This window comes from Protopterus annectens, chromosome 8.part1, assembly GCF_019279795.1.
Source record: "Protopterus annectens isolate FY-2018-M chromosome 8.part1, PAN1.0, whole genome shotgun sequence".
Taxonomy (NCBI): domain Eukaryota; kingdom Metazoa; phylum Chordata; order Ceratodontiformes; family Protopteridae; genus Protopterus; species Protopterus annectens.
In genome coordinates this window covers 351,809,313-351,828,507 of record NC_056742.1, presented here as the reverse complement: position 1 = coordinate 351,828,507, position 19,195 = coordinate 351,809,313, and the positions used below count along the sequence as shown (strand labels likewise).

The window sequence follows — 19,195 nt, the reverse complement described above, 5'->3', positions numbered from 1 at the left end:
TGTGGCACATAAGGCAGGTTTTCTGAATTTTTGACCTCAAAAAGATTAGAATCTGTATCATGGAGAGGTTTTAGACACAGGCAAATTTTAATTATGAGAAATTGAGGTTATTATGTAATTCTAGTCCATTAAATTAATTGAGATCTAGACAGTAATACGTTTGATTAGGGGTTTTCAGAGAAAAGATTGAAATTATATAGTAGCACTGTAACAATTTCTGCATTGTTAAATTGAAAATATTTGTGAAGATAGGAGCAGCATACAGTAGACTAGAGAAATGGGTAAAATGTGTCTGTGGCTTTGTAAGACTGAGCTGTAAGACAGCTGGAAGTTCTGTAAAGAAGGCCATTTCTGATCATTTTACTTTTACTACATATTGAATATCTCTATCAAATTTGAGCTGATTGTCAGTAATAATGCCTAATAACCTAATTTTGGAGACTATTTCCAACTGAGAAGAGACCATAGAAAAGTGTGATAATTTGTTGGAGTAGGATCTTGGAGTGAAAAGAATTACTTTACTTTTATTGGGATTTAAGAGAAGTTAAGAGTGTGAAAGCAAAGTTTTAACTGATGTGAAAGAGTCTTGGCTGATAGATTTTAGTGAGGAGAAAGAGGCTGGAGAGCAAAAAAGAGTAGCAGCATCAGCAAACTGGATGAGAGTAGTGTGTGATGAGATGGAAGTAAGACTGGTAATGCAAAAATTAAACAGTAGAGGTCCAAGGATGGATCTTTATGGCACACCAGTAGATACTGGCATGTATGTAGGAAAGGCTGATTTCAGTTTAACTGCTTGGGTGTAGTTTGAAAGTTAGCTTGGGTGTAGTTTGAAAGTTAGCTAGAAAGCCAACTTAGAATATAAGAGGCAAAGCCAGGAGAGGAAAGTTTGTGGAGTAGTTTTTAGTGTGAGACTGTACTGAATGCTTTGGAAGGATCAAGATAGCCGGGTGAGACTAATTTGTTTTAATTTTTTTAATGTTAAATAGTGTTGAGGAAGGATAGCAGGTCAGTGATTGTCCTGTGGACAGGTTGAACGCCATGTTGTGTGGGCGAGAAAAGATTGTTGATCAGGATGTACTGTAGAACCTGATTGCAGATGCATCTTTCAAGAATTTTTGCTAGTGGAAATGGTATAGCAAGTAACTTAATCCCCAACTAACACACCCCCATATAACCTGTTGCTACTTCTTTACTAACACATCCTACCATAGAGGCATTGACAGAACTGGGTTGGATTGCACAGCTAAGCTTGTAAAGGCCTTGGTGATCATTAGCCTACTATAAACCTATAACAGGATGAACATTTGACATTTCTGTAGAATTGCCACCATTATGAAGAGGAAGGATATGGAACTGTAGGAAGAATAGCTTCAAATATTTATGAATAGATTAGTATTAAATACGATATGACAGAGGTTTGGTAGCAAGCATTAGGTATTTACTAAACAACAAAATAAAAAAAAAAAAAACAGAGAAACTGAAGAACACCAACTGCGGAAGCATAAAATCCGAAATTGTTTAATATTCCAGCACCTCGGCTAGCAAGCCTTTCACAGAATTAACCTGTGAAAGGCTTGCTAGCCAAGGCACTGGAATATTAAACAATTTTGTATTCTATGCTTCTGCAGTTGGTGTTCTTTGCTTTCTTTGTGTTTTTTTTTTTTTTTTAGCATTAGATATTTAGCTGGAATATTGCCAGCAATCAGTAAACAAATAGAGTAAATATGAAAGAAAATTATTATCAGTAAAGAAATGAGGTGCAAAGTCATACAAAAATGATGAGACCGATTTTGGCATTTTTACTATTTGTAAATATAAATAAAAAAATAATATATAAATAAAAAATAATATATAAATAGATATAAATGTAAATATAAATATTTACTATTTGTCTATTCGATGAACTGTTTAAGTGCTTTACTGTGTTTAAAACTTTTGAACCTTGAAGGCGTATGCTGAGCCACTAGTTCATTTTTGGTTTCTATGCATTGTTCAGGGTTTCTAATAAAGTTGCTTTTTGTACCAAATGATTTTTTCTAAATCTTGGAGTGTTGAAGAGTTTATATTTGGTAACAATCACAAAAGTTGTGTTCATAATATTGGTCTTTCCTTTTTTGGGGTATGTTCGTGTAATCCGCTGGTATATTATGGAGAAAATGTGGGGCTCCTATATTAACGAACGAACAAAATGTCTGAGTATGGCATTCAACTTGAGAGGAACTAATACTAGAAATAGTGGAGTAGGACTGGAAACTGAGATGGACGATGTGTTATCTAATATTGAAGGTGTTCATAATATTTGTCATTTTTACTGCTTACTTATTAAGCATTAACAGTCAGTATAACAGCAAAAATAACTGCCATTACTGTGCTAACCATTTAAAACAGTACAGCAGGGACTTGCATGCATTTTGAGGGAAGCAACAAATAAAATATTCTCCTGGGAGATCATTTCTATACAATTCAGCTAAGATCAATTTGTATAACTCGGTTTTGTCTATAAGTAGCGAGTGCAAAGTTTATAACTTGTTTCCTGCTTCTAAAGGATCTATCAGTAATAATTTGACAGTGATCATTTCCAAACTGAATTTGATTCCTTTATTAAGATTGTACAGTGATTATTCAATATTCAATGTTTTAGGGACAAACATCCTACAATGCCTTATATCAACACATGTTGGACAGAAGAAGATGAATACCATCATGGGAGTGACAAGACTGAAACTGTGATCTTTGCTTTTAAATTTTTAGCGTTTTTTTTTTTAACTGCATTTGTTTACATACCTGCCGTGTGGTAGTCACATGATTCTCAGGTTAATCTTACATCTGTGTAGAGTTTCTAAAGTGAAACAAAATTACTTTTTCTCTTCTTCCAGCTAATTTAAATGAACTCCCCCATCTTCAGCTCTTATACTGTTTGCTTTTTCCTTCCTCAGGTATTTCACTTCTTCTCAAGCTACCTGGGTCTGTTTTCAAACTGTAAACAAAGATCAGCTGTGCAGTGTATCCTACCCAAACTCTTCCCACAGGTACATTAGCAAAGGAAGAGAAAGCAAAAAGAGAAAATCTTAAGGTGCATTTCCCAATTATCCTGACAGTTGTGTGTAGTGTCTTACACTCCTATTTTTTTCTTAAGGCAGGAGGTGTCTCAAAGATTGCTCTTTACTTGACTCTTCCTTTCAAAACACTTCAGCCTCAATAGATACATTCTCTTTAGGGTGAGCCTTTCCCATGAAAGCCTTAACTGATTAACCCCCAGGACAGTGAGAGTTGTGTCGCTCTTCACTCTCCTCCCAAGCCATCCCTCAGACCACCAATTATATTTGCTCTGATCTCCACCCACTGTCACACATTCAAGATACTCTTCTTAAAAAGACACCACCATAAAACTACATAACTCTCTTATCTCACTGCCCTCATAGTCGGTACTGAAAATACTCCTGGAAGTCTTCACTCCCACTTACAACTTCCTGTACATGCAATACACACATCCAATCAGTAAAATCTTCCTCTTTCCGCAACTTACCGTGTTCTACCACCTTCTTTCCTCTTCTCCTCCCTCATGTCCTACTACCAATAATGTACATCTTCATCAAACATTAACACAACCAATCAGCATATCACTATGTATTACCCCTCCTTCCTGAACTTCTTCAGCAACAAACCAGCTCCAGAACCCCCAGTAATCAGACCAAATCTATTCCCCAGGTCACCACTGTCAGGATCAGTCTTCTGTATGGTTACTAAGACTCAAAAACCTTTCTGTTTTGCCTAAAAAACACCAAAGACCTCATTCAGACTATCCTCCTTAACCTTTATACTCCTTCTTAAGAGTAACATCAAACTCAGTCCAGGCCCAACAACTCCCTTTCCTCAACATTAGAACTACTGCCTTCCTACCCAGGCCTGGGCCCACCTCAATGCACATAGCATCAGAAACAAGGAAGACTACATAAATGATTTTATTTCACAGCACAGCCCATGAATTCTTGCAGAGACAGAATCCTGGGTTATAAAGACTCCCCTAACTTTCAACACTTTATAACCCCCTACAAGTATGTTAAGCGATGCTAGATCAGGCAATCAATCAGGTGGAGGCTCTCTAAAGTTGCTGCCCAAGGAAACTCCTCCTCAGATTCCAGTCTTAACTGGATTCCCCTAAAATTTTCAGGTCACAAAGGTAAACCACTACTGATTGCCTTAGCCTATCTACCACCTTATCCTTCACTAAATAAATTCAAGTCACTAATCGCCAACGTCCTTAAGAACTGTCCCAAAAATAACAACATAATCATTCTAGGTGACTTCAATCTTAATTATCTTTGCCCTCTTTCATTTGACATGGGCACTTTCCTATAAGACCTAGGTCTTCTTCAACTAATAAAAAATGAACAATACCTAACTTCAGGTCCTTCAAACTCTCCACACTCGACCAATCCCCTTTATAGTTGTCAAATATCCTACAAAACTACCACCAATATTAAAAGGCTTCAGAAACCAGAGTAGCACAAGTATAGATAAACTCGGAACCTTTCTCACAGGCCATAACTGAAACCATATACTCTCTTTACGTGACCCTAAAACAGAAGTTCTAAGCCTTAACCACCTTCTACTTCAGCTGCAAGCTAAATTCTTCCTACTTATCTGCAGGCTATATAAACACACCAAAAACTGAATGGCTATCCACTGAAGTCATACATTTTTTAACTATAAGGAATGAAGCATAGCAAAAATAGAAAGAAACCCTGACAACTGACAATCGCACTTCCTTTATAGTCTTCAGTAACCTAGCCACAAAGTCATTAGAAGGCACAAAAGAAATCTCCAAATAAAAAATAAATTACCCTCTTGTGTTCCCCTAAACACTTCTGGAAAAAGGTTAACCTACTTACAAGAAGAAAACCTTCCCATAATACCCTGTCTACAAACACTGTTCAATGTGGTACAGTAAAACTTGCTAGAAAATTTCCTTAAAGAATTTAGCAATCTCCCAGTCCCCTCAATATCCTCCACAGATTTTGCATTGCCCACCACCACCATTCATTCCCTTCTTCCATTCAAAAGCATACATCCCAAAAAAGTCTCTGTTCTACTTGAAATTATTTCTACTGGCACCCTTCCTGGATCTGACAACATAAACCTCTTGTTCATACATTACTGCAGAGAGCATCTATGTCTTCTTCTCACCCACATGTATAATCTATGCCTCACACAAAACATGTGACCGGTTTGGAAAACTTCTCTAATTAAATCCCTTTCAAAGCAGTCCAGCCCAAAAGATACCTCTCACTTCCATCCAATATCTATCTCCCAGTTCTGGGCAAACATCTAGAAAACATAGTCTACACCCAACTCTCCCCCTTTATCCCGTAGTACTACCTGCTCTCCTCCTAGCAATATGGATTCAGACCTGGACGATGTACTATGACAACATTTTGTTCCCAAACTGATGACATCCTGCTAAACTCTGATAATGGCCTCCTTGCATGTGACTTTTTAATAGACCCAACAAAGGCATTTGACCCTATTGACCACTATCTTCTCCAAAACAAACAAACTGAAATTGGTATCAGGTCAGATGCTGCCTCTGGCTTAAAAACTTCATCACTGACTTACACTTCAGAGTTAAAATAGGACCCACCTGATCAGAATCTGCACCTATTACCAAAGGTGTACCACAAGGATCCAATCTTGCTTGCCTCCTCTTCTTCATATTCATTAGCACATTTCCTTGTGACCTCTCCCATCTCCCACTTATCCGCTATGCTAATGACATGGTCATTTACTGATCAGGTCACTCTCACACCAACATTCATTGCCAACTCCAGTCAGACTTACTGTACATGAGCTCCACTAATGGCTTATAAACCATACTTCTCAGCCCCACTAAGACCAAAACTATGTTTATCGGAATTCCACAAAAAATTCACCAAACACCTGATTCTTTTATCTTTGACCTACACAACCATTCAGTAAAGGCAACTTCCTACTACTACCTAGGATTATGGCTTGATCAATTGCTTAACTTCCATTTCCACATAAACAAAGTCAGAGCCAAAATAAACACCCTTCTGTTCAGGTCAAAAAGTTCATCCCTTTTCTATCCAAGCCAGTTAGAACAGCCATTGACAGAGGAGGTCTCCTTTTTCAACTTGAATATGGGTGCCCACTTTTTACTTCTGCCTCCAAGAAAAACATTGCCACACTCCAAAATATCTCTAAACAGCACCTGCCAATTCATTACAAACTCACCTCTCTGTGAGCATCACTGTATCACCTGAGAAAAAGCCAAATAGCTACCCATAAAACAAAAGCTCTAGCCTACTTTTAGGATCCCAACTGTACAAACTACTCCAACTCTATGCATTTACTTCCTTTGCAGCTAGACATCACAAAAAAACCTCCTCATACAACCTGAGACACTACTCACAAGTCACACCAATGCTCATTAACCCTAGAGCCACTCCACATGCTTTCTGTTCTTAGGTTTAGGCACCTACTTTTTGACAAGCTCTCCCCATCAACATTAAGGAAATCATCATATTCCAAATTCAGAATGTAATTCAAAACACAGTTCTTCATACAAGTCGAATGCTCCTGCTTCAACACCGGACATATCCGTTAACCTGTCTCATTTCATGCCTCTTCTCCTCCTCTCTCAAGATTCCCTGAAGATCGACCTACTTTAAAAACTGCTGCATATGTTGTACATTACACTCTGCTTATACATTACACTGTACTTGTTCACTGGAATGTATATGCACAGCTTATTTTATGTAATTAGTCTGAACTACTGTTATTTCTTATATTTGCTTATCTTTTGTGAAACATTTTGCAGTTCACCAGGGCTGAGGTCAGTAAACAAATATAAATAAATAAACTGAGCAAGCAATTGTGTTATGCATGATTGCATGATGTATCTTATGGCTACATTAGTAACATATCTAGCTTATATATAAATATATATATATATATATATATATATATATATATATATATATATATAAAAACAAACAAATGCCCTACACTGACCGCCTCAAAAAACTCCAGCTTTACTTCGTAGCATATTGTCTACTCCGAGGTGATCTCTGCCTAACATATAAAGCTATGTTAAACCCAGAGCTGTTGGACGTGCTACACCAAAAGAAATACCAATCCCTCCGAGCTACACACTCTAGGGGCCTAAACCTTGTCACCACAATAAACAGGACATGCTGGAGGGATAGATTCCTGTTCCAGAGACTTCCCATACTCTGGAACAGGCTACCCATCTATGTCAAGCAAAGTTCTTCATTAGCACTCTTCAAGAAAAATCTTGATGAGTGGATGGGAAATAGAAAATACACCTCGGGGATCACTTCTGTGTCTCTGCTCGACAGTGGCACAGAAAAATAACTTTCTTGGGTGAGGGAACCTTGTTGGCTAGGCTTACGTAGGCCCTTGGGCCGATAACCTAGTATCTACATATGAACCTAGAGATATATATATATATATATATATATATATATATATATATATATATATATATATATATATATATATAAAATGTGCGTGTGTGTGTGCTCATGTGAAACTAATCTAAAATATTGGTTAGAATATCTCTGCTACACTCTCACCTGCTTGACACTAAATGCACCAACATCAAAACATGTTGACCAGCCATGAATGAATACATGATACCAAAAACAAAATATATCCTTTGCATAATGTCAGGATTGACTGCACCCCTGATGTGCAAGACTGTGCCCCACGGCCAAGATCACACAACTGTGAGGAAAAGGGAAAATTCTCTAAACCCCATTATGTACAGATTTCATACTAAGTTCAACCTCGCAAATGTTAATTCTTCAGTGAACTGGCCAAATCAGTTGACTGTTTCACAATTAAAAAAAAAGATGTTCAGCAGAAGTACAGGAAACCATATATATGCATTAATAAAATTATGTTAGCAGTTTCTATTCACTGCCTCATGGTTATCATTTCTGTATAGCTAGTGTTAAATGTTTTATTCAGACAGTACTTTGTAATAACTGAGAGAATATTAACAATGAGAAGCATGTCCAGCTAGGAAAGAGAAAATGTAAACACAAATGTAACAAAAGTAGGTACTTACGTATTATCGCAACCAGATTTTCGAACTCACATAATTTGTAATGTTTCTGAGAAAACTGGTTTATTAAACTGGAAAGGGGAGTGTAAGTAAGTAAGTAATAATGTGCCACACACGATATGAGGCAGGGAGAGGAATAACTGTAAATATTTCGACTCCTACCTGCTATGTCTCACTTTTGCGGCGAACTCCACACTGCTACACCGCATCACAAACACTTCCTTGCTGATTACAAGCGCAGCAAAGGCAAGTTATTGAGGAATAGACCGTCGGAATGTTCATGGCCAGTAGTCGTCAAAACCCAAGCTGATTGCTGCTGCAAGTAGTGAGTAAGGGGGCATTGATTGCTCAGGGACTGCTGCCTTTCTCCCCTTAGGGACTCCTGGGACAAGGGAGTTAAACATTATGCCACTTCACACACAGTTCGGCAAATCTGAAGATGTTTACTCACAGCACGCAGTTCCACCAACTACCAAGAGTTGCTAGAAATGCTCAGTGATTCACCCACATATCTACCAAAATCCTGTCTGAACATGCCATAAGCACAAAACCGAACCAAACTACTAATTCCAACTTCTTCCATGAAAAACAGCCCCAGAATAAGCTGTACACATAATCCACCTCCCTTTAGAAAAGCATCAGTTACTGCAAGTTTCTCATCAAAAAGGTTATATTCAAGCATGAGTCAGAAATAAATAGTTTACCAAAAGCATGATTCTTGTGTCTGTCTTCAAATTGTTAGGATTCATTCCTCACAGTGAAAACATTCCTTTCTTAGATAAGAGAGCAGCCTTGACAATTCTGTGTAATGCATGCAAAACAGGAAGCGGAATTTTTCAGTTATTTTTCATCCTGAAGGTAATTCAAACTTATTTTTTAGCAGTAATGACTTACAATAACACCTTACAGTGTTTCTTGCACTCACTTCGATTCCAGTATGCGAATTTTGCAACCACGAAAATCTGGTTGCGATAATACGTAAGTACCCAAAAGTAAATACATGAGTAGGCTGGCTGCTGAATCAGTTTTGTATAGCAACTAAGGTTTTGGTGACAAACAATAGGTTTTCCATATGGACCTTTTCCCATCCAAAGGTATACTTCATGTAGCTGCTAAAGTAAGATGACCAAGAATATGATGTGAGGAAAAGTTATATATGACAATGGATGATATAGTGAAAGTCCAGTACAGCAGGAAATTAACATTCATAGGTTTTATTTTTCAAAGATCAGTAGTCTGTTTTACAGAATAGTTAAAGCATTGGCAAATGCGGATATGCATTATATTTTAGATTAATGGAATATGTTGGGCTCTAACACACACACACACACACACACACCATTTTCTACTGCTAAAATTAAAAGTTAACTAAATTCTGAGTTCTGTCATGCTTCTGTTAGTGTTATCTTTCAGAATGGAATAGCAGGACAGGGGCTTCTTCAAGCAAGTTTGAAGTTTTCTGTCCCAAGTGTATGAGACAGAGAGATAGAGAGATAGAGAGATAGAGAGATAGATAGATAGATAGATAGATAGATAGATAGATAGATAGATAGATAGATAGATAGATAGATAGATAAAATACTACCAAAAGTTATCAGAAAAGAAACTCCAGTCATACAGGACTATACCTCTCTACTTGGCATTTTTCTTTCGTTTTTTTTTTTTTTTTTTCTGTTTAAAGGCCTGTCATAACTAATTGCAAATGTCACATCAAATGCATTTAGTACTGTGAATATCAACTTATTTGACTGCTTGATGTTTTGTTAACATTGTAACATCTGTAATGCTCTTATAATTTGAAATCATTCTCCACAAAGTTTTTTTTTTCTTTTTTGTTAGGAAGACTTTTACATATAAAGCTTGATGTAATGAATTCAAAGACTCAAAGAGTCTGTTAGATGCATTAATGCTTCAGTTTTCCTCACAGTTTTAATAACAGGGACAAATGCAGATATGTGTCCACTGTAGAAGTTGTATAAATTTCTCCCATCACTGGCACCATGACTTACCGCACTATCCACAGGCTTCCTTCAACCTAGCTCTGGTCATTGCCCAGTACTTATTCCAGATGAGAAGGCAGCAATGCCCTGCATGTTTGTTGTTCCTGCTGGTTATCTGTCACCATCTTTATTTATAACTGGACATGAGTGGATGACATATGGGCAAAGTAACACCCGACTAAAGCATTTTCATGCTCACTGAAGTCCTGTTACGTTTTCTACGATATGTAAAGCTCTAAAGATTGAACTTGTAGTTATTTAAATGCCTTTGAGCTGCTTTGACAGGATTAGCAGATGGATTTTACAGATATGAATTTATATCTCTTTCCTACAGATGTTCTTGCCAGAAGGATGGCCAGAGGGAGTAGACCGAGCGACTGTAGAATCTGTTATAGGTAGCCTCTGCCGGAATATGGTAAGCATGTATAATATGAACCACTTTGAAACAACAACTCTTTAGCTTTCACAAATTCACAATTAATTTTTTTTTACTAATGTATTCAACAGTTGCCAACAACATGATGTACGTGTTATTTTTGTACTACATGGAGTGGTCAGATTCTGGAGAAAGCCTCACCGATGGTAACCACTGACAGTAACAGTCAGGTCCTGTTACACAAGCAGTGATCCCAAGAAAAATGTTGGATTATTCTAGAGGGAGGACACACATTTTAGATAACACTGAGTGTCATCAGCTACAGAACTAGGAGGTATAGTTGAGAATCAGGTGACATACAATTGGCATCACTCTAATTTAGGCTAGTGAGGAAAATTATACTAACAGTCAGAATGGTAACTTAACGGACAGCAGAGCTGGCTATCACTGACTATTTGTAATGTAATAATGTGGGCAGCATGAAATAGTAGTAGATGTGTGTCATGGGTGGGCAGGAATACTTAGAACAATAGTTAATTCGGTAGCATTTATAATGGTGCTACTTATTTCTAACTATACAAATGAATTGTCTCCATGGCATGGTCACCCGCTAAAGTTTATATAAATAAAAAATGGACTGAAAAAGGTTCTTTCTGTGCTGAGAAGAGTAAACCTGTATATAAGAAGACAGCATTTGATGAAATTTAAATCCCAGACAGTAATGAACTGAAACCACAGTATTGTCAACATGAAAAAAAAAAAACATGCACAAGTAAACCTTAACAACGCTGTAGCCAGCTGACGCAGTAAGATTTTATCATGTAAATATTAAGAAGTCTTTGTCCCTTCCTTACATGGGACTTTATCAGAGTATAATCCATAACAAGGAAACAATTCAATATGAAAGCAAATCTTGTGACATTTTCATCTTATACACACCCATTTAAACTACTAAATTCATTGTAACACAATTAATAGACATTGTAAAAATCATTCATAAACCTTATCTTCACACACAACATATCAATGGAAATAATATAGAAAATGTTAAATAATGGTGACTTAAAATCAATCTGCATTCATGATTCAGCAGTTGAGTATTTTATAAAAGATTTGTATAAAAATGTTATAGAGTGCAAGTCCTAAAATGTATGTTAAAATAATGAATATGCATTAAACTAAACTGTACAGCAATTACCCCCCCCCAACAAATTTAAAAAGAAATATTGAAAGTTACGGTTTACAGAATCTTAGAGCCAGCACAGCCAAATATTGAAATGTGCTCATTCAACCTTGGGTTTATAGTTGCATTTAAATACAAATGCTATTCATACTGTCTATACTTCAGTTTTACTTTGCAAGGCCCACCTCTCCTGTTTTGCAGGCATTGCCAAAAAGTAAAAAATATATATGTTTTTAAATTAATACACATGAGGTTGTATTTACAACGGGAATTGTTTACCTTCTTGTTCTTAATATCATAGCAGTGCTTGGTATGATCCTAGCATGCAATCAACGTTCTATCTTTCCCTCAAAAAATGCTAAGCATGTTAGGCATGTAGCCAGAATATACTCCATTTCTAGACTGGTAAATGATGAAAACCTACTCCAAGCTGCAATGGATTATTTTGTTAAAATGATTTTAGAAAGGGCTTATCCAGTGATTTAATAAAGCAGGTAAAATGTAAGGTCCTATAAAGTAGAACTGCAAAAAATTCCAACTAATTTTGGGTAACAAAGGCTTTTAAATGCACACTAATCTGGAGAATCCAGGAAATAAAACACAAAAATCCCTTTCTAAGTTTTTACCATTATCAACAGACGGACATCTCAGGTCACACATTATAAAGATTTTGGAATCTGTCCTTTTCAGATGAATTTAAGAAAAAATGTGTTGATGCACTTCTCATAGTGTACAGTAGGGGCAGAATTATTAAGTCATCATTAGAAAAAACATTGTATATCACCTCTAGAGTGAACTATGCATATAACTAAATGTGGAAAATGTCCATGTTGTAGTATATTAATGATGGTTCATATGTTAAACTGAATATATACAACAAAACTATTGGATGTCCAGAAGAATGTAATTGTGACGTGAAAGGTGTAGCGTACCTGACTATGTGCCTAACATGCTCAGCATATTATATAGAAAGACAAAAAGGGGGCTGAGTGACAGAATGTACCAAGATTCAGTTCATGGATAATCAGGTCACAAAATAGGCCGTACTTTATGCAGTATACCTGTATAAAAGGGGAAACGTGAAAAAAGCTACAAATACAAGGAAATATAGGTAGTGACTAAGTAGATCACATTATTGATGAAAAATGGAAAAGGATAAATGTTATACCTGCTGTACAGAAGCTATTAGTAAAAACAATTATGGAAAAACCTACTTTCAGAATATAGGAAAACGATTCTGCTCTTAGTTGATTTCAGTCTGCAATGGGCATATTGAGATCTCTCAAAAATGTCACAATACAGCTTTTTTTTTTTTTTTAACATGGAATCAGAAAAAGAAGACAGGAAAGAAGCTTTTCTTTCACACTGTATTATAATAATCTGAAAAGTGTTACATAAAAGCATGACTTATTTTAGTCCTACTTTCTCCTTCCTTTAAACTCACCCAAGCTGATTGCTTTTAAAACTGGTTATTTTTTCCAAATCTACTACACAAATGATGCCCTGTTAAACAATCAGTGGACTCAAATCTTAATTTTTATTAATCAGTCAATTACCTATGAAGATCATCTTTATGTATAAAATTAAGTGAAAGTTTGCTTTTTCATTCATGTGTTTTAAAAATGCATTTTGTTGCCAAAGAAGCCAAACAATGCTTTTACTTGATACCCCTGGAGAATTTAGGAATGTGCCCATATACTGAACAGGAGTAGTAGAAGTACAGAGAGGGGTAATATATTAGAAAGCAGTGCACCTGCTTCTCACAGTGGTACTCTGCAGAAGTATCTGATGCCACCAGCGATATCTAAAGTTGCGCTCTGCTTTAAAAGGGACCTAATTTCATTAATTCTGTTTATCTTGTTTAGGGTACAGTAAGCTCAGTGTAAAATCACACTGCACAGGTATGCTCCTTTGTATTCTAGTGCTTGACCCAAAGTTCATTGGTACAGAGACTGACAGTTAAGCAACGTTCAGTGCTGTAGCCAATGCACTGCATGCATAAGGAGTGTCAAAGGTCAGAGCTTAGGAGGTAAAGCTCCAAAGCTTCCATTGTGACTAGTCAAGTTGCAGCTCAATGTGCAACCAACTTGCTGAGCATGACAGGAAATCAACCCAATGAAAACAGAATTAAAAGGAAGCATTTTTGTAGAGGGGGTTGCCCCTGTACCCTCCATGAAGGGGTGACAAGCGCTCATACACTTACATATACCACGTCCAACGTTACATATACCAAGTCCATGGTTGCAAAACCACAAAGAAGGGAGAAATCTCCCAAAAGAAAGTATCACTATCAGCGTGCACTTAGAAACCATACCCAAAGTGTTTCACCACTGAAAACAGTAATGGTGATGTTGAAGTTTTGTGTGGCTGCTACTTGATTACTCAGTGTTATGACCAGCTGACCACATGAACTGATACATTCCTTACTTTACAAGCTGAATATCTAACAGTACACATGTATTATTTATATATATATATATATATATATATATATATATATATATATATATATATATATATATATATATATATCTCTAACAGTACACATGTATTATTTATATATATATATATATATATGTCATGAATGGCTGAAATGTTAAATGATCAAAACACAAAACAAACAAAACATGTTGACCATTCACAGGATCACAGAATCTCAGGAAATTACTAGGCTATTGGCCCTGAGGCCCTTATAAGCCTAGCCAAGAGTTTAGCCCATGTTTAGACAAATCTGCACCCGATTCCCCTGTCCAGCAGGGACACAGGTAGAATCAAAGGGATGTATTTTCTATTTTCCATCCAGTTATCCAGGTTGTGCATAAAAAGGAGTAAAGAGGTACTCTGCTTGACATGGAGAGCGAGTTTGTTCCACAAATGGGAGAGTCTCCAGTACACAAATCTGTCCCACCAACAAGTCCTATTGATGTCGCAGACCAGGTTGAGGCCACGCGTGCATGTTACTCGAGTGTAGCTTGACTTGCGGATATGCAGCAGTCCCATCAAGGTGGGGTCCGAGATTGCCTTGTATGCATTGTATGATCCTTTTCAGAAATATCAGCAATTTTAATCCAACCAGTTTCATAGCCGCCCTGCAGTAATGTAACTGGTACATACTTAACAAGCTTCCATTAGATGAACCTGCTGAAATCTTTAACAGAATCTTCCTAGATATTATTAACTCTCTAACACCAGTCAGATGAAAACATCAAGACAGAGACAACACCCTGGCTTAACCAACCTACTAGACAACACATGAGACAATGAGAGTGTGGATTGCAGTGATGGCACACTAATTCCTCTTGATTATCAGAAATATAGGACCCTCCACAACAGGCAAAAACCTAACCAATAAAGACAAGAAAGCCTACCACATGTATTTACAAAAACAAAAAGCTTACATTAATAACTCCTTTAACTAGGTAAAGTTACTCAGCATAATCTAATGCTACAGGAATCCAATAGTTGTATTGGGGTGCATGTTCAGCTATCAAAAACAAAAAAAATGCAAATGACTAAATACTGAATGTTAAATGTTGAGAGATGAAATTAGTGAACAACTATTTCCATGAAAATAAATTCAGTGAATTACCATAGTTGGTCAACAACCAGGAGGTAATGTGATGCATAAGGTAAGTAAAGGAGAACCTTTTAAATTTGCCCTATTCCCCACTGTAGTGTGATCTTGGAGTTGGTATTTATAGTTGGGGGTGGGGGGCATAGCCCCTCCACATTGGGGGTGTGTGGGAGGTAAAGCCCCCCTCCCACCTTGTTTGGTTGTATTCATAATGATAGCTAACTATCTGCATTCAATGAATTTATTTTGTTGAAGTAGTTGCTTGCTAATTTTATCTTTCGATGTTTCACGTTCGGTATTTAGCTGTCCACGTTTTTTTTTTTGTTTTGTTTTCGATAGCCGAACATAGACCTGCTATACAGCATCTACCTGTAAGTCACATTTCATAAATGCAGTCACTTTACTAGTTAATAGCTCTTCTTATAAATACAGATAAGTTATTCCTACGCACAGCAGTGTGTCATCCTTCTAACTGAAATCTATTCCCATTTCCAATAAATCAAAAAAAACACTGCACAAATTAAAACCTACAGAACTTGCATCATATAAGTATGAATATTGGGTAGGAAAGCTTATCAACATGTCTATATACGAATCTTACATCCCCAAAACCTGCAAACAAATGTGTATAATACCCCTGCATAAATAAAGCAGAGCAGTAGAACTTACAACTCTAGACTCATTGCCATTTTCCCATCACTGTCTAAAGTTCTTGAAAGATGTGTTCACTCTTATTTGTTCCATTACCTACTGCGTTTCAACCAAAGCATAGTATTATTACATGCATAAAACTGTTAATTGCCTTTGAGATGGAAATCAACTTGCTTCCTCAGCATTTCTAAACCTCTTTGGAGCATTCAACACATTTTCCCATCCAAACCTGCTTGAAACCGTGTGAACGTAACTTGTCATATCACACCACTTTCTGGTTCAAACGGCATCTAAAAAGACTACACCCAGTCTTTTAAATAGCAACAAGCCCATTTATCCTACTTCCTAGTGAACAGGGGTGTCACATAGGTATCAATATTAGGCCATACTTCCTAAACAGTTAAATTACTCCTTATTAAAGTACCCACATGAAATATGCAAGTTGTTCTACTGTAAGATTTTTTACTAGGACCTTTGTTAGATTTTCCCTCTATGTATAAACACTACCTTGAGTTTCATCAACAATTTGAACTCTGGTCCATCTAAAATAATCCAGTATGTAGATGACTCAACAATCATCTGTTCAGCCAACTCCATAGCTGAGATAGAAAAAGTCACTCGGTAGTCCTTCACCTCTCTTGAAGGATGGCACCTACACAGGGATCTCATACTAAACCCCAAAAAGACCAAAATCATGCTGTTTGTACCCAGAGCCTCCTCACTCTTTACAACACACCTAAAATGACTCCATCCCAAAACATTCAATTTGAAAATATCACCAACAGTAAGCTGCTTGGTGTGATCATTGACAACTTAAATTTTGATTTACATGTTTTTATCAAAACAATCACCAAAACTTGTGTCTCTCTTCAGGGTGAAATACTATATGACATTGTCTTGACCCAAGGCAACTGCCACAGCCTACTACCTACCTTACTTTATGCCTCCCCAATATTTACAGAAATCCACATCTCCCAAATGAATAAACTCAGTGCTATAACAACATAGCCCACTGTGACGTAACTCCCCTCAACAAACACTGCACTGCACTGCTCACTGAAAACTAAGTTAAATGGAGCTCCTCAATAATACTAAATACTCTTGACTAAAAACTGTTCATTAGATACTCTACCAATAAATAAAATGCACATCCATAGCAACTCTTCCAGTCCTCTCCTCAAGAGGCTCTTGTTCTGAAGACAAATCCCTAGTCTGTGTCCATAAGTTTCTAAACTCATATGGGAATACTATTTATTCACACATCATCTCAAAATTCTAGAATGACATTCTAATTACCGTTAAAAATCACAGACTAAACTCCATTCCCATTTCCTAAAAAATTGTACTTGTAGATATTCTGTTTTCTCACATCTCCCATTACCAGTAATCTCTCAAGCAAATTTAAAAAAATATTTTACCTTTCTGATTTGTTACATCTCCCATTACAGATAGTCTCTCAAGCAAATGAAATATTCCAGTTTACCTTTCTAATCCACAGTCTGTACCGACTCTTAAATGTCATATCCCTGTGTAGACAATATCAATGGCTTTTGAATTCGGTGTTGTCTGATACTCGTGTATTAGGAATGGTTGTATAAAGCCTGCATTGTTAAGTGATATACAATGTGTTCCTAACCAAAGAAGGTAGATGTCTGTGTATGTACTATAATCTGGAACCAAAGTGGACTGAAAAAAATGCAGACCATCTGTTGTCCGCTAAAAAATAAAAAACGCCATACAGAATGCCAACAAGCCGTATTTTAATCAAGTTTAAGCACTTTCATTTAAAAACATACAGAACTTCTTCAGAAACAGTTGTAAAGCTGGTGTACTCCATTTAAAAGGCCACAAGGAAGCATGCAAAACCTGTTATTCTATCAACTTTTTATGTTTCTAAAAGCGATATTTAAAAATTGTCCCTAATTTTCAGCCTTTGTTTCCCCATTATTTATGGCTTTGTCCAGCTTTCTTGTTCTAAGAGGTTCAGAGGTATGCCTCTCGACCTCTTACTTCAACATATGTTTTTATATATTTTTGATGTAGGATGCTTCCTCCATCACCATTAACATATACTATAGCAAGTTTGAAACATTAGGTGGAGGAACTATTTTACATCAAAAATATAAAGAAAAATAATATTGTACTTAAAACAAAAATACGTAAGTAAAACGCAACAATTTTACAGAGATACCATTTTCTAAGCACAATAATGCCCTCCAGGGTATGTGTTTATGTGTAATTAATGCTCATCCAGGAGAGTAGAGGCCCTCTGCTTGTGGCATCAGGCTTCATAACACCCCTGGGCGGGTGTTAATTATACATTAACACACACACACACACACACACACACACACACACACACACACACACACACACACACCCTGTCGGGCATTATTGCTTGTGTGTTTGCTACATGTGATACAAATTGTATGTTGATTGTGGTAATGTTCTTTCAAGAAAAGCACCAGAAAATTCAGTGTATCACAGAAGAGCCGACAAAGCCATGTTGATATCATTTAGTGTTGCTAAAGAAGTGCTGAGAAAGCACTGAACTCAGAAAATCCCTGGAAATGTGTGCAGGAAATTTGTACAGCTATAGGAAATTGCTAAAGATGGGTCTATGAAAGCACTAAGTGTTCTACAACTGCCCAGCATTCCCAAATAGTGAAAGGTAGCTTACTGTGTTTTAAAGGAAGAAGTACTGAATGGTGAAATATGGCTGTTGTACTTATGGTCTGTGGAAAGCTGAGGGAGGTTTTCCACTACAAGAAAACTGTTGTGAATAGTTTAAATTGTGATGCATTTAAGGAAAGCAAAGTATTAACTGATGTAGAAGTGTTGAAAAAAATTGTGGCAGTATAAAGCCTGTTTTCATATTAAATGTCAACAGTAATTCATGTCCTAAATTAAAAGCCTAAACAGTGGGTGAAACATTAATGTTTTGAAACAGAATAAAAGAACTATTGCACAGGCATAAACTCAGTAATCTCTCTACATTGATATTCTTCGTGTTGCACTGTTGCAGTCCTGACTTGTGGGACTTCCCACCATGGAAGCACTTGTTCGGCCTGACTACCACAGAAAAAACCCCATCTCCTGTGGCTGGCAGACGTCCTATCTGACGTCAGTATGCTTCAGTATATAGGGAGCCAGCTGATGTCATGTTATCAGTCTTTTCTTGCCGTCAGAGCCCAAAGCAGTTTTTCAGTGTGTCGGTCAGTCCTCACCAGACAGAAGTCATCTAAAAGTTAAGTACCCAGTTGGGGGAACTCCTTTTTCTTGACTTAACCCATGTCAGATA

At 36.8% G+C, this 19,195-nt stretch overlaps 1 protein-coding gene across 1 annotated transcript in view; it reads left to right on the top strand.

Annotated features, from left to right (window-relative positions):
- LOC122810349 (carboxylesterase 5A-like) overlaps positions 1–19,195 on the top strand; it is a 325,740-nt gene that overhangs the window by 243,567 nt on the left and 62,978 nt on the right. The window contains exon 9 of the mRNA XM_044081930.1: positions 10,445–10,525. Coding sequence (XP_043937865.1) covers positions 10,445–10,525 — 81 coding nt within the window. The remainder of the gene's footprint in view (positions 1–10,444; positions 10,526–19,195) is intronic.